General features: G+C 43.8%; 1 protein-coding gene across 4 annotated transcripts in view; it reads right to left on the reverse strand.

The window, feature by feature from the left end:
• Nucleotides 1–7,422, reverse strand: part of rxraa (retinoid X receptor, alpha a) — a 112,670-nt gene extending 105,248 nt beyond the window's left edge. For all 4 annotated transcript variants that reach the window (XM_030435070.1, XM_030435068.1, XM_030435071.1 and 1 more), the window contains exon 1: nt 7,295–7,422. In XM_030435070.1, the coding sequence (XP_030290930.1) occupies nt 7,295–7,322 (28 nt within the window). In that variant the 5' untranslated portion in view covers nt 7,323–7,422. The remainder of the gene's footprint in view (nt 1–7,294) is intronic.
• Nucleotides 7,423–16,230: the final 8,808 nt, after the last annotated feature.

The following is a 16,230-nucleotide window of genomic DNA, read 5'->3' on the forward strand; positions in this document are numbered from 1 at the left end:
GCTTTGGACAAAAGGTCGCATATTGATTTGGAGTTTGATTACCATGGCAACTGTAGAAGCTTCAAAGCTTTTGGTCAGCCCTACTGAACACAAAAGTCACTATAGAAACAGGAAGATGATAAAAGGTAGCAAGTGTATGAGTGTTGTTATGAGAAATGGTATTTTTCTGCAGTTATGATTAATGGCTCATGATTTATCAATAGCACAGCAATGGGGACATTCATTATTGAATGAATATCGACTGACGGCTTCTAGCCCCAAAAATAGTAGGCTAACCATTATTACATTGAGTATCACATTTATCAGGTAAACACAAACACTCTTCATGACATAACTGGCATGTTAGCCAACTTGTTCTCTAGTGAGTATAGCAATGGCAGGTTGCTGTGCAGCATCATACTATCAATGGGAATGGCAATACTCACAGGCATTTCTAAGTGATTTAATTGGCCCTAGCAGGGAAATGCTAAAAAATATTTTAGAATTTTTCCTTAAATTCTAAATTAAATCCTAATACAGGCAATTCACAAAGCATCTTAGCCAGAACTCCTGAGGTGAGGAACTGTTTAAAGAAGGGGAAGTGGAGCTAAGGAGTCTCTTAAGCAGAGGAGAAAATAGCTGCAGGAAGTCAATGGAGGAGAAAGTTTGACAAAACATGAGGAGGAGCTACAGAATCACAGTTGTGCTTGCACCACTGCAATGAATCAACACGATAATGATGTTAATGATATTTTACAACTTCCGATAACAGGTTCCTTTGGTCAATACTTGGATTATTATCACATCTGCAGCTCAACTGGAACGTTGCAGCATATAAAAACACAACTTTAGAGAACTGAGTCATTGGCTATTATAAGCTGCTTGTGTTTTGTGCCCACAGGCCACTGTACTTATTCTGACAAAGTCTAGTCTAAACTACGTCTGTTCCCAAATAAGTAATTTTAGTTTAACTAAAATTTAAGTATGAACGCCTTTCTGTGTGTTCACAGTGGGCACAGGTCTTTCTCTCGGAGGAAGAAATAACTGGATATCAACTCTGGTCTACATTTCTGGTCTACATTTCAGCAGCATGATGCAGGCTCATTGGGGTCATATCTCATTTTCATGCCAGTGTAAACCTCCACTTGACTGGGTAAAGAAAAATTAGGTTAGTTTTGGGTGTACTTGGCAAATTGCTATGCTTTTAAATCTTTTTCTCTTCTACAAATATGAAAACTGACTGATTTACCATTCACAATTATGCTAATTCTATTAGTTACACAGAGTGCAATCCACAGCACGAGTACATACACTCTCTGTCAAGCCCTCTCCAAACTGCTTTCTTTTTGATAAAGTGCTCATGTAACAGAGGTGTTGAAGAAAAAGTTTGCTGATATCTACTCATTGACATTGATTAGACCTTTTTTTTTTAAGGCTAAATCTGCACTGGAGCTGCAATTTTGGGTAAATATTTCCTTAAATGTTTGCTAATTCATCTGATATGGGAACATATGCCTATTAAAGCTACTTAATTATTGTCAAGCTATGCATTTATTGGCCTGCGGGTGTAAATGCACCTAACCTTCACCCTTTTCTCTCAGAACTGCTGCCTCCTGCTTACACCCAAACACCCACCCTTTCACTTGCACACAGTCACAACTGCACACAGAGAACATAACCAAGGTGTTTTGCATGTGGTGGGATTTCCGTGGCCCTGTGCCCAGCAGTGCGTGGAAGCCCCACCCCCTCGGCATCTGGCAAGGTGACAGACAAACATAACGGCGGCGGCTGGTGGTGGTGAGGAGGGAGGGAGGAAGGCGTGAGGCACACTGGGACACCTCCTCTCGCTCCCTGTGACCTCAGAAAAGGAACTGTGGTGGAGCAGTGAGAGACACAGTCCTAATTACCCCGCTCTGTTTCTGCTGCAGCGGCGAGTGTTTACATGTACATACGCACAGAAACACGCTTGGCATTTTGAGGCTGTGTGTGTGTGCACGTGTGTGTGTGCGAAAAAGACAGGGTGAGTGCGGTGTATACACCTGAATATACACTATTACAAAAACAAGCTCACAGTTGGAGTCCACAATCGTATTCTTTTCTTCTCTTCCTCTGAGGAGTGCGCGGACATCAAACGCACCATCCCAGCTTTTGATCATGTTACACACTGATGATATCGCAACCACTGTAACAGATACACGTTATTACAGCACGTACAGTACAGCAATGAGCCACTGTGGTTTAATCTCACTTTTGTGACCTAACGTCTGGCTGCCGAAAATAAAATTCTTATTCCCTGCCACATTGTTCTACACGGCCAATTTAAAGTGAAATAAATCAACAGTTTTTTTTTTTTTCATTTTCGGTTCTCATTGGGGCCAATTATAATTAATGTGGGAAAAAAAAATGTGGGCACGAGGAAATATAATGACATGAAGGAGCATAACATATCTAGGATTCACTCGATTCGTCATGCCTCTCCAGCGAATACCCATCAAAGCTTATGTGCTCATAACTTAATTACAAAACACATCAGAAGCGCCAAACAGCCGAGATATTTTCGAGCATTACCCCGATCATAGAAGAAGAGTCGACAGTTGTTTATTATTATTGAAAACATGCCAACTTGAGGATTGCGGAGGAGTGGAAAGGGTAGTTAGACTCTGACAGTTACTGTATTTTTTCCTTTTATTTCATGGCAGGGGTTAATAGCGTGCTGGTTTCCTTCTGTCCTCTTCTTTCTTGGTCATATCGTTTCTTACTGTCTCAGTTTCTCTCATCTTCCTCGGCCCCTCATCTTTTGCAATGCTGAACACTCCGGCACAGCTCTGGCTTGAGGAGGGCAAACCGACCTTCCTCTCAATGCGAATTATGAGTGTGATCTGGTCAATTCCCCACAGAGACTACGTTTCCACTTCAAAAGAGTGGCTGTACGCACCCTGAATACCGCCGGCCTGCAGCAGAGCCATTCAGACCCTCAGGAGGAACTGCAATAAACCCTAATGATGCCCAGATTATTCCAACACAACCAAGCTACTGCAAATGCAAACTGTAGGTGTCAATTACAGCCGGTTATCATTTAAATGCATCTAACAAGCAACGATGCCAACCGGTGTGTGGTTCTGGCTTTTAAAATGCCAGGGCTTCGTGCTATTCTGTGGTTTTTTTTCCTTTTTTTTCTGAGAATTGGGTTTTGAATATATCAAGTATACTGAAGACGTCACCTACAGGAAGTTGTGATGGCAATGTTTCACTATTTTTCAACTACAATTAGACTAATCCTTCACAAAACCCAAAAACTCTGAGGTAAAGGACATGGAGATATTAACAAAGAAGAGGAAACAAGGAAAGAAACAAAGACAGATTGATAATACAAACGCATAAAGAAAAAAGAAAGAAACAAGTACAAGCTACTGTCTTTAAACACTTTAAGCAACAGATTGAACGCCACAGGCAAATTCCTGAAATGATCGAGCGCATGAGGAGCAAAGGTCGTGGTTTGAGGTGCAAAGTTCAGTTGTGGCCGTTATCAATAAAGACCTCCGGCGAGCAAGGAGCTCCTCGCACAAATAATTAACGAGCCTGTGAGTCATTCTGCGATTCGTGCATCAAGAAACCTCCCAGCACTTTCTGATTCATACTATGTTTGGAACATAAACAAGTGTGAGCTGCAGAGAAGAGAGCATGACAGGCTAAAATATGCACCATTTCCTCCAAGGCCTGCTCTTAATGCTTTATACCGATCAGCAGATATATTCCATAAGGAAAAAAAACACTGGTCTACACCGCATGGCAGTTGTGCTTAATTTAAATTAAAAAAACCCTTGCTGTGTTCATAATTGGAGCGTAAATCTTTTCTTCTCTACTTGCAGTTTGGTTTGTATGTTGGCAGGGGTGAGGGGTGGGAAAGTGGAGGGTGGGCACATAGGAGGCGAGCAAGTTTTCTTTGATTTTCTTGAGTTAAAGGCCTCGTGGGTGAGCTCGGGAGAGGGAAAAAAGGGAGAAAGGAGAGGGAGAGCTGTCACTTTAAGCCATTAAGTCTCGCTATAAAACTCCTCCAATAAAAATGACAGCTGCAGCCCCCTTTTTCTCAAAAGGGGAGCAAAAGCATCACATCAGGAACACAAAACTGGACGGCCATAAAAGACAAACTTGGCCAAATGCTTTTGGCGGTGTAACTCCACCAGTCTACTCCCACCACACACACATACACACACCCCTCCCGGCAGACACATACCCTCTCCCTGTATTACCTTTGTTCCTGAGTTACAGCCAGAAAAGGAATGTCAGTCTCTCTCTCTCTCTCCCCACACACACACCAGCGTGAATCTCACTTTGTCATCAAAGACCATGAACTTCATTGATTTTGGAAGTGAGTGTCTGTGCTGGGGGTCCCCTATGTTGTCCAAAACGAAAGAAAGAAAAACAACACACCTGTCTTCTGCATGTGGTAAAACAGGAGTGAGCTATCACTTTTTAACAGTGTTAAATCAATTGCGGTCTGTCGACAGAGGCAGTTCTGTTTAATAGAGCCTTAAAGCTCATCTGGATTCAACAAATTCCTATTAAGATAGGCGACTGGGTGTGATCAGTTCTCATTATTTGAAAGGGGCCATGCCGGATTGCTGTCTTGTGTAAGAAGTTGGTAATTGTTTGTTTATGTTAGCGGACTTTGTTTTTCTAAACTGACTTTAGCTACTGTTACTCTCTGCTAGCGGAGCGGGGAGAGAGCACTAGAGGATGTGCATGAAATCACATCCTTTGGACAGCCTTGGAAAATCAGATCTTAGTCTGTCATGAAAAAAAAAAAAGTCCAGCGGCATTAAACCACTCAAACAAGTCATTCACAGGCATGAATAGGCAACTGAGACACTATGTTACAATAGTTATTAATTACTGAATCAATGAGTTAACTGTAATCAAATCAGTTTTCTTTAAATTTCCAAAACGTGTCCCTGTGGGCTTTGAAACGTGAACAACATACTGCGCAACACAATCTCCACTTAGACCCCAGATTTGGATCCAGAAAACTCGATAAAACCAGACATGTGCAACTACATTAAAGTACTACTTCGCCGCTGACATATTTGCCACAAAACAATCAACCAAACAGAAAAAATCAATACCTACAGATCACTTAACTTACAGGAAAGGCTTTCACCTCAGTCGCTGTTAAAAAAACCTCCTTTGCTTTCACAGCCACATTGTTTAAATCACTGACAGACTGTCATGATCAGCCTCATACTGCTCTGACAAAAAAGGACACATTCTCCTCTCAATGTCACCCCTTCAGTCTTCACAGCTTAATGTCAGATATGAAGGGAGGCTGCTTGATGGTGGTGGGATCAGGCAGTACATCAGCATACAGTGCTGTGAAAACGGTGCCAAAGGGGCGATGTCGTCATCACGGCCAACAACCGATCTATAATTGTGAAATGCACTGGCTGTCATTTCAAACAGTTGCATGTCAGAATTTCTAATGCGGCTCGACAGATAATTACACTGAGTAAGCGGCTAATCGATACGTTCAAGGACTTCGCAGATAGCGGCGTCCTTGAAGTGGCCAATTAACAATCGGCGCTCAAGTGGACCTTTGATGGAGCAAGTTTAAATATAAATGGTGATTTCAGGACCGACAGATTATGACTATAGGCGATGAAAAAAGATGCTGATGCAGCACTAAGAAAAGATGAGATCCAATCCTACTGGGCAAAGTGTCCCTCCTCACTTAAACAACCGAGTGTTGAGCCTTACAGCGACCACAGAGGCTGCCTGTTCGCTGTCAGGGCTACTCTGGTGTACATTCAGGCAGACTGAAACTTGAATCACTTTCAGCGTGGACACACAATACGGTGCACCTGTAATAACAGCCTGTCAGTGTGTAACACTGGCAGTTTGGAGTATTTTCGGGAAGCCACATGAAGGACGTCGTGGCGACAGTGTCAGCGAGCAGGGGCCCGTAACAGAAGAAAGGTGCACTGGCCTGGCGTCTCAGAAATCCCCCCTGTATCTCCTCGGTGCATCCAGGCAGCTGGCGATACGTGTCGAGGTGTAACGCGACGCCGTCATGAAAGAGCAGCAGACACAATAAGAGAGGGGCTCGCATACAGGTCGGGAGCCGTATCTCTGCTGCGGGGGACAAGGGTCCGCTCTGTTCACTTTTGACAAAACTTACAGTAGCCCGGAGCATTAATAATTTACAGCGCGGTTTGCTTTGGTGAGTGAACTCGTGCGTTTTAAAGTGGGAATTCAAAGAATCGGTAAAGATTGATGGTTGGGGTTCACAAACTAAATCATTTTTTGAACAAACATGTCCGGTGTTACTATTTAAATGCTTTTTTAAAAGTTGCCACTCATCCTGCACAACAAACACACACAGTGCCGGATTCAGCACCTTTCCCCCCCTCAAGTGTCCTCTGCAGATTGTGATCCTGGGTCATACCGCAGAAATGTCACACACAGATCCCGGTGCAGTGATCCCACACCTGTGTCGCACTGAAGCTCGCACAAACCCTGACACCACACGAGGCACAGGTTTGAGACACGGACCTTGCCGGCGACTGGCTTGAGAGGAGAGGAGTGTCAAGTTTAGAGCAGACGATTCGTGCGCTGCTCGGGCTCATCTTCCGAGGCAAAAGCGACAAATTCAAAGTCAAACGGAAGCCCAATTTAGCCGTGAGTTAAACCCGAGTCACGTGAAAGACAACACACACACAAAAAGCTCGACTTATTAGCGAGACAACACACGGGCTAGCTTAAAACAGACGGCACATGATTTAAGAAAAAAAAAAAGAAAAAAGAAGCTGGTCGTTCGAGTTCACATAACTTTAACTGTTTATTGAATATATTTAACTTCGTTTAGTCGTAGTTGTTCCCTCCGCGAAGTATAACCCTCTCCTCGGTTTGCGCTTTTTTCCTCACGACGTGCGTTGAGATAAAAGTTTTAAGCTAGGTGTTTGTCGTTAGCTAACGTTTGATAGTCAGGTACGAGCGCGGCTTATCTCGAGCGAGATGTCACCTCGTATCAGAGCGAGATGTCATCAGCTCAGACAGCAGCGTCAGATACGAAACATGCAGGGGAGTGTATGTGGTGTTCTTTTTTTAGTTAAATTCAAAACAAACAACGTCCAGAGCTCGTCAAACCCCGCTCCTAACGCGTTGATGCATCTGTCAGAAGTGAAAAAGAAAAGCGAGAAGAGGACACGTTTCGTTCCCAACCTGCCGGTGAAAGTCCGTTAAAAAAAAAAAAAAAAGACTCGCATTTTAAAAAAAAAAAAAAAAACGCTGTGAGGCTTTGTCAGCAAACAAACTAACTTACCCAATGACAAGAACGGTTTGGTTTCCATGTCTTGTCTGGTAGGTTAGCTCATGCCAGCTGAGACGACCGCGTTCTGGGAGTTTTTTTTCCAACGGGCTTTCGAGCAGAGCAGACCGGACCAGGTCGCCGCTGCCGCCGCCGCCGCTTCTGCTGCTGCTGCTGCTTCTTCTCCTGCCGCCGCCGCCGCTGCCGCTGCTGAGGTGTCCTCTTCAAGTGGACGGGACTCGTCTCGAAGCGGTCGGGGAAAAAAAAAAAAAAAAGTGACAGGTCGATGTGTGATAGTCTCGGAAGATAACCTAATGTTTCTTGCCCTCTGTTTGCTCACTCAGCTGCTGCGCTCACACTCCTCTCCTCTCCCTTCTCGTGCTCGCCGTGCAACAACTCCAACTACTGGATCCGCACTGCAAAAGGGACCTGAGCAGGGGGTACTCCCACCGACGTAGGCCGAGCCGCAGCGACGCTGCAGACTGGAGCGAAGAGAGAAGAACGAAACGGGAGCCCTTGTCGTGAACTTTTGAAATTAACAGCACAGTAGGAAAAGAAAACACAAGCACCACGCGCAGATATTCAGAAGAGTGCAGATTTCCTTCCAGGTAGAGTTTTTTTTTTTTTTTCTTCCAAATCACGCGGAGCCCCTTTACAGCTGAGCAGCAGCTACTTCTTTCTTTTCGCTGCTTATCTGCTGTTATTGTAACCTGGTCACATCTGTTGAACCAGGGCTGTTGGCTCACTAGATGGATGTTTCAACTGCATCTGCAATTAGCCCATCTCTCTCTCTCTCGCTTCATTTCTCCCTATAAGCTGCAACAACACAAATAAAATCAAATAAACACGCATTGTTTGAAAATCACATCGGTCAATTCTTCTGTATCTAGAAGAATGGACTGATGAGCCATTAAAGGTGCGCTGTGTCTATATGTTGTATATATGGATTATGTTTTCCATAACTGAATAAACAAGCTGCTCTCAGAGGACAGTGAGGTTCCCAAGAACACTGGTTCGAGCTTGAAAGGTGGCGGGGTCCGCCACGTATGAGCAAAGTGAAACAGCGTGGAAGTGCGTTGTCCTTTGTTTATCCAGTTAATTCAGTCAGGGTTTGTTCAGGCATGAAAAATCAGTCAATGGCGATCCTTCATTGTTTTCCCAAAAACTACATAGTGCACCTTTAAATTGTTAAAAATTCCAGGCTGGCATTCAAAGAATTAAAACTTTACGTCAGTGACTACTGAGCATTTCGTACATTTAGACTCAGATTTAGTTAAACTTTAGCCATCACAAGGCAGCAACAATCTGTTTTTGTCATGCCGCCATGCTCTTTTCCAAAACAACAGGCGTGATTTCTGATAAAAAAAACATTAAAGGATAAGTTCACCCAAAAATGAAAATCCTGTCATCATCTACTCGCCCACATACCGATGGAGAGTCGGGAGAGGTTTCGTTGTCTGCAAGGCGTTGCTGGAGCTTCCATTCTGCAGCATTCTCCTAAACACATGAAGTAGATGGGGACTTCTTGTAAAATGTAAAAATAGATAGATAAATAAAGTGATCCCAAATTGATTTAAAGGTGTAATATGTAAGAATTGGCCACCTGTCAAATTCACAGCCCAAACAAATAGGGGGCAGCATATCACCTGAGCAATCGCTAACTGCTGCTTACTGTAGCTGCCGTTAGCTGGTAAGCTTAGTTTACCGTGCAGCTAGCAGTCGTATTAGCTGACACTGGCTGGACTGGGAGCTCTGAGCGTTCGGGGGAATGTTAGTGTTGTTTACAGTCAGTAAAGCCCCTTAAATGTTTTATGGACTACAAAACTTCCCCTGACTTTCCATCGGCATCAGATTGAGGAGGTGGAAAGTATTTTTTTTTTATTTTGGGGTGAACTTATCCTTTAAGAGTTCCCTGTCTCTCCAACGAATCCAGATATTATACCGACTTCAAACCACGATTCAAAATTAAACTGGCTATCGTGACCCATTGGTAACAATGAGATATTGTGTTTATAATGGGTAAAACAATGACAAAAGTAAATCCAGACTGTGAAAATTGTGCAAGCTAGAATGTTAACAATACCAACAGTTTTCTCCAGATTCCTCAGTCTACATCTGCTAATGTTTTCTACATTCATACTCTGATCTGCCAACTGTGGCACCAAAAAAAGAGCTATGAATTTATTGCAGATGCAAAAAAAAGTTTTCGGGGCAGATTCACATAAGCCCCCCTCGGCTAGCTTTTCACAGCGAGCTGCAGCGCGCTCCATTTGCATAACTCTCGCTGCATCGCAGCTAGATCTAGATCTCTGCCATTGTTCCTCGCCGCTGTGTCTGCTCTGACCATGACAGTTTATGCCTAATTCAAGCCACATCCATCTTGTGTGCACCTCCTCCCCTTCAACACTCAATCCTGCAGGAGGCATGTTTCAGGAGAGTGAAAAATGGCCTCTCTCCGGCCCCCAGATGGAAGGAGGCTACCACAGATGCCGGCTTTACTGTAAAATCCTTTATGCGAGTGCATACAGGAGCAATGTGGGGCATACATACACCTCCTGCAGCCATCCTCAAGGCCCCCTCGCGCTGAGCCTACTCCTATTAAGCACTCGAAGGTGTTCACCGCGTTTGTACCGAGGCGAGATACATAATTAATGCAATGTATGGCACATCAGAGATCAAAGGCAGTTGTGAAAAAAAAAAAAGAGAGAGAAAAGTTAAGTCTGACTGGGTGCTGATTCAAGGTGTGTTTGTGTGTATGTGTGTGTGTGAGAGAGAGAGAGAGAGAGAGAGAGCGTGTGTGCATTTTATCGTGTGTGTGTGTGTGCAGACAGAAATAATGAGTACTGCGGATCGGCTGATTATTCCGCTCAAGGTTTGCTTTTGGGCGACCGTGTCCGTCATCCGTCTTCCTTGTAAACAATTATCCGTCATCAGAGTGTGTCATGTTAGCACGGCGATGTTAAGTGACTTAAGTGGCTGGGTAAATGCTCATCAGAAAGGGGAGGGAGGGAGGGAGGGAGGGAAGGGCAGCGATTGGACATCCTATTTGTCTTCGGTTCAGGAGGCTGTTGTGCCTCGGGCCTTCGCTCTGTAATAGAAGACAGACACAACACGGCCCTTTTTTTTTTTTTTAAACACCTCGATCAGGCCGGGTTCTCTCATCTGCCCAACTAGAACGAGCTATTTAATCCCCAACTCCGGCCATGATTAATAGCCGTGCGACCCTTCACCCCCATCCATATAAATTCTCTGGAGGCTGTTTTGGCTCTCCTCAGCGCCTCACACCTCCATGCAGAAGTTCCTCCAGTTTATGCTTAACTTCTTAATTGCGAGATCTCTTGGCTCGGTTCCTGACGTTCTTCTTCTGCCGTGTTTTTCTCCACATTAAGCAATGTGTTTGGGCCTCCGGGGACAGGGGAGACCACCGTTAACGATGCACTCTGCTGTAGTTGCTTTGACAGCCAGCCTCCTCCTCTTTCTCCCTCTCTTAAAGTGGGTGATAAATGAGACAAGGGCCTTTTGGTCTCCTTTGTACTTTGACCATTCACAACAAGCTCATCCGTAAAAGCGATCATGGCCTCTTTCATTGGCATTGACAATGGTTTCCAATCCGGAGGAATGTCCAGAGAGATATACACTGCCATTTTTTTTGTATTAATTGTCCAGTTTATACGTCAAAAAGAATCGGGAAAATTAAGGATCGGGAAAAATGCTCAGTACAGCTCAGCTCAGTACAATGCTCAGTGTTTGCCAGAGTTTAAGTTGATGACATCAAATAGCTTCCTACGTCTTTAACAACACAAATTACAAAAATGTCACATGTGAAATGTGTCTTGTCACATGAAAAAATGATGTAAGATAATTGGCCTTCATAAAGTAATTTTTTCACATGTGAATGAAACTTTCAACATGTGAAATTCACACGCGCATACGTATTTGGCTTTTTTCAAATGTGGGTAAGAATTTCCATACATGGAAACAAAACAGAGCACATGAAATCACATGCAATTTTCACATGTAAATGCCACATTTTCTTAAAATTTCAGGTGCGATATGCTATTTTCACATGTGAACTAACTTATGCGAACTGGGCATTTTCACAATCGACCATATTCACAATTTCTGTCAAACCAAAAAAAACAATCAGTAGATCATATGCACATGGCGGCCATTCTCATGGCAACACCTTTAAGTCAGTTAGATTGCTGAGATAAACGTGTCCAAGATGTGCGTTGGTGTTTTAGAATACATATATTGCGTATTAAACAGTAATGTTAGCAAGGAAGTGGTTGATTGCTAACGTTAGCTGTTGTCTACCACCCTGACTGTGATGTCAGAGGAAAAAAAATATCAGTTATTGATTGTTTTTCTACATATATGAAGGAACATTTCCAAATTTAAATGAAGATTGTACACGTCTCTCAAGATTGGCTTTTTTTCCACATTCAGATAATGATCCCCGTATGTGGAAACCCAATACTCAATGGTATTCAATTTACAATTATGTAAAACACAGTAAAACAGCACATTTTCAAACGACAGAATCTGGAACCAATAACAATCTGACTTTTTTTGCCCGATCAGTGACTTTCACAGTTCATCAAATATCAAAACTTTTGTACGTTAGCATTTATGCCAAGCCTCTCAAAGAAAAAGCAGAAGCCGCTAGGCGAGTGGTCGGACACAAAGTTGATGAGGTCGAGGAAATACCCGACATCTTCTTCTGTTATTTTTTGATATGCACTTCAATGTGGACATGATTGAGTGGCTGAGGAAAAAGGTGTGCTCGGAGGAACACAAAAAGCCTGTGAGATCATTAGGGCGTTTGCTGAGGTGTTCAGCATTGTCCGCCCCGAGGAAAGGTCTTGATCGTCACAGCCCCCGGGTTCACATTCCTTAACCCCGGGGTCAGGGCTTTGTCTGAGGATAGCACTGAGGCAACTTCCCCTGCGGAAATCAACAAGAGCTGACACACTGAACGCCGACGCACACAGAGGCAGGAAGAGGAACCACCGCACACTCAGGAGTACATATACACATGGTCATAAACATGGCTTTTTGGTCTAAAATGTGAGAGTTTCAAAGTACACGATTGTAATAATTGTATTGTGTTCACTTTAATTTTCTACACCTACAGATTTTTTGCGGTGACGTTGCCAGATCCCAACATCTCGGCAATTCACTTGATGAGTACTGTCTTATCATCAGTGACAGGACTGGGAAAAAAAAAAAGATATACAAAATAAATCTTGCAGATCAAGTTGAATGGTCCTGTCATGCATCACCTCAGAGAAACGATGGTCGCTCCAGTGGCTTATACAACTGTCGAGAGTTTGCGAGTCGACTTTGGTGCCGCGCTGAGGTAAATGCATTTCAGTAAATGTGTGGAACCCTGGATTCTAGAGTCACAGTCCTCGACTTTGTTCCCCAGCCACGTCTCTGCATCTTCAGTGTGCTTCATAAATGCAATATTTCATTCCGTCAAAGAAATATTGTGCAGGCTACAACGTTGCTACCTGGAACCTGTTTGGACCTGCCGGGCCAGATGCCAATGTAAATTTAGAAATGAGGTCTGCATGTGGATCGGGTTTGTTCATGTCTGTAGACATGTTGCTTTAAAATTGTTTTAGTAAAAATATGGTGTAAAAATAAGTAAATACAGTGTCTTGTGAGACGTTTTTTCATGGTCGACACTGTGTGGTGTACACTGGGGAAACAGGTAAGCTGTAGCCATGGTAACTCCTGGGTGACAGGGTAACTCAAACTCACTGTCGAGTTTGAGTTTGCTCGGTTACTGCTGTCTGGTTTCGGCAAAAGAGATAGCTGTGTTGTGAGTTTGACAAAAACAATCTTTACAATCTGTCCATGTGCACAAATCACGTCTTTATATTTCGTGACAGTTTTACAAACTGATAATGATGATACTATATCGGTTTGGACTACATCTTTCCTCTTGGCTTCTTCTATTTCACGAAGGAATAAAAAAAGGAAAACATCGCCCTTTTAACGCCCAGATACCAGAAAGACAATCTCTGGTTGGGAATGACGTGTCTGTGAAGCACATTTCACCTCGAGTGCGCTTCGCTCTGCTCTGTTTTCGCAGACAGTTCATTTCATCGGAGGTGATAAGAGCTTTGAGGATATCTGCCCATCAAATCCAACTGATGGATGGCATCAATCCAGGCGCAGGGCCAAGAAATGATAGTTTAAAAAAAGGAAAAAAAAAAAAAAAAAGCGCACAATATTTTCCTAAATGATCAGAGCCCATTCCGCTCAGGGCTGTTATCAATATTGAACATTACATCAGCTGTATGACTGGCTCACCACGCTGGGTTTTTTTGAACGCTGCCACGGGCAGGCGAGACTCTCCTCAAAGGGAGCGTCTGAAGCTCAAGCATGCATCATTCTTTAATATCGTATTAAAGTGAAATTGGCTACATTTAGACAGACACGGTGATAAATCTCGTCGGCACTTGGCAGAAGCGGGTTTTATCGCAGATGGGGGAGAATCACCGTCCCTGCAGAGCATCATCTTCTTACCTACCATTGAGTCCAGCATTATTGCACAGTGATGGAGCTACTGCGCCGCCGGAGCCGACAGATTGGGAGAGTGAATTATGGCCGTGCAAAGGGTTGAAGGTGTAGTCAAACATTTCTCCTTTTTATTTTTTATTTTTGGGGTGGGGAGTGGAGCTCAATGAGGACAGGTGATGTAAGTACACAAAGGAAGGTTAGCAAGATTTTTCAGCACAGGATGAGTCTGGTTATTTCGCTCCAAGAACCCAACCGAAAACACAGAATTTGTGTTGACAGAACATCTCTGATACCATCTATAAAGAGGAGGTGTCACCTTCAGAATGTCCTCATCTGTCTGTAATCCATCCAAACCCGACACTTATTTTTAGCCAACTTGTCTCCAGCGCGATTCCTGAGAATGTGGGTGCAATCATCATATCAAATTCCTGCAATAACATCACATGTGATCCGTCACTCAGCAGACTCGAGTTTAAGTAGGTCTTCGGCGCGTTGCATAACATCTGTCTTATCCCGAGCCCCCGTTCACACAGCCGTCTATGTCTGTTTTGAAATCACAGCCACAATTCAGTTGTTTTTTTTCGTGTTTGTGCCGATTCTCACATATTTCATGTGGCCAAACTGGACCGGAGACTGTGATCCAAAGTGTTAACCGTCACTGACTAGATTTGCTTGAATCACTCATTTACATTTTATAGAGAGCTTTTTTTTTCTTTTTGGTTTGCATGTTTTGCCGTGCACAGCTCAGCTGCTTTGTGTTGCATTGTTGCTGATCCGGCACGCTAATCCTGCTTTGCTTTGCAGCGCGGTGACTTGCAATCAAAACAGCAGTCTTTCAGCCTATTCCTACTGTATCCCATAGGCTGACAGATTTGGAGGCGGGATAAATGACTGGCTGGATAACGTTTCTATTTTTGCATTTGTAACTCTTTTATGCTTTGCTGCAAATGTACTGTATGCATGCAGGGTAACTAAGGACTCTTAAGTTCTGGAAACAATGCAAAAAAATGGGCAAAACAGGCATTACAAATAAAGTAGCTTTTGAGAAGAAATACAATATCAGAATTGTAATATTTACAATATTAATGAGGTAATAAGACAAACACAGAAATATATATACTTTTTTCTGTAAGTGAATAAAAAGGCTGTTCTCAGAGGAAAGTAAGGGCCCCAGAACACTGTTTGAGGCTAGAAAGGTGGCAGGGTCCACCACATGTAAACAAAGTAAAACAGTATGAAACTGTGTAGTGGTTCAAGGTCAGTTTGCTTATTCAGTTTATTCAGTCATTGAAAACAAAGAGTTTATTTATTTAGTCGTGTAGGCACGGACAGAAACAGTCAATAAAAACCTTTCTCCTCCTTTTAAAATGTCTTCCCCAAAACTACATAGTGCACCTTTAAAGGGAGGGTAGAACATTTTTAAAAAGTAAAGCTCTAAAACTAGATTTTTCCCCTTTTCAAAGCCTGGACGTATCAGATATTGGTCAATAGATGTGTCCTAAGTGACTTCCTCTCCAGTCGGTTCAGTACAGCTGGGGGAGAGAGAGCGCAGCACTGTTGGACTTCAGCTGGGTAAACATTCCCCGCCGAGGCCAGAGATCTTGTGTACACACGGGGCACAGCGCACGTTCAGCGAGGGGCCCTCGCAGGCCGCCGCAAGGATGGATGGTCTAACCAGGCCAGAGTCCATGTGGGCACAGCAGTCAGAATATGACAAGAGACCACCCCATCTGTTGAAACCATTACGCTCCGGCCAACAGATACCAGGCTCAGGGTGATGCCGTGGATGTGGCGCTTTCCACACCTCTCGCCTCCACGCGTCAGAAAGGGATGCACACACACGCTGCTACGTTACACAGGCCGCCCGCAAAGGATATAGACTCAGTGGTGCTTGAAAGAGACAGAGGGAGTCATTTCACTGAGAGGAACGTTGAAGGGAAGTGGAGAAACGGGACACCCACAGGACACCAACAGACCAGCAGTGACAGACCGTGGCTAATAATAAACCTCTGCGAGTCAGACACGGTGGATGTGATAGAGATAATACACTTTCCTCGGCTGAAATCAAAGTCATTTTTCCTGTATCTGAAAGGAGGCCCGTGGAGATATCAGGGCTGGATATTAATGTGTGTGTGCGCACCCAGTTAGCCCAGGGAGCGACGGCGATGCTATTTGTCTGTATTAACCCTCCGCGCAGGGGCTCGTGCTGCTGCTGCCAGTTAGACGTTCCACACTCACCGTCTTCATCTTTTATAGGACTCTTCGCAGCTCTGTCGCCGGAATATAGCGATGGCATTTGGAACCCATACGTTCGATAACGTTTATTTTTAATTTTTTAATTTTATATACTATAATACTTCAGATTACATGTACATGAGTGGACGTTCATTTCAGGAAGACGGCTGGTGGTGGTGGTG

The sequence above is a fragment of the Sparus aurata genome, chromosome 12, assembly GCF_900880675.1.
Source record: "Sparus aurata chromosome 12, fSpaAur1.1, whole genome shotgun sequence".
NCBI classification, from domain to species: domain Eukaryota; kingdom Metazoa; phylum Chordata; class Actinopteri; order Spariformes; family Sparidae; genus Sparus; species Sparus aurata.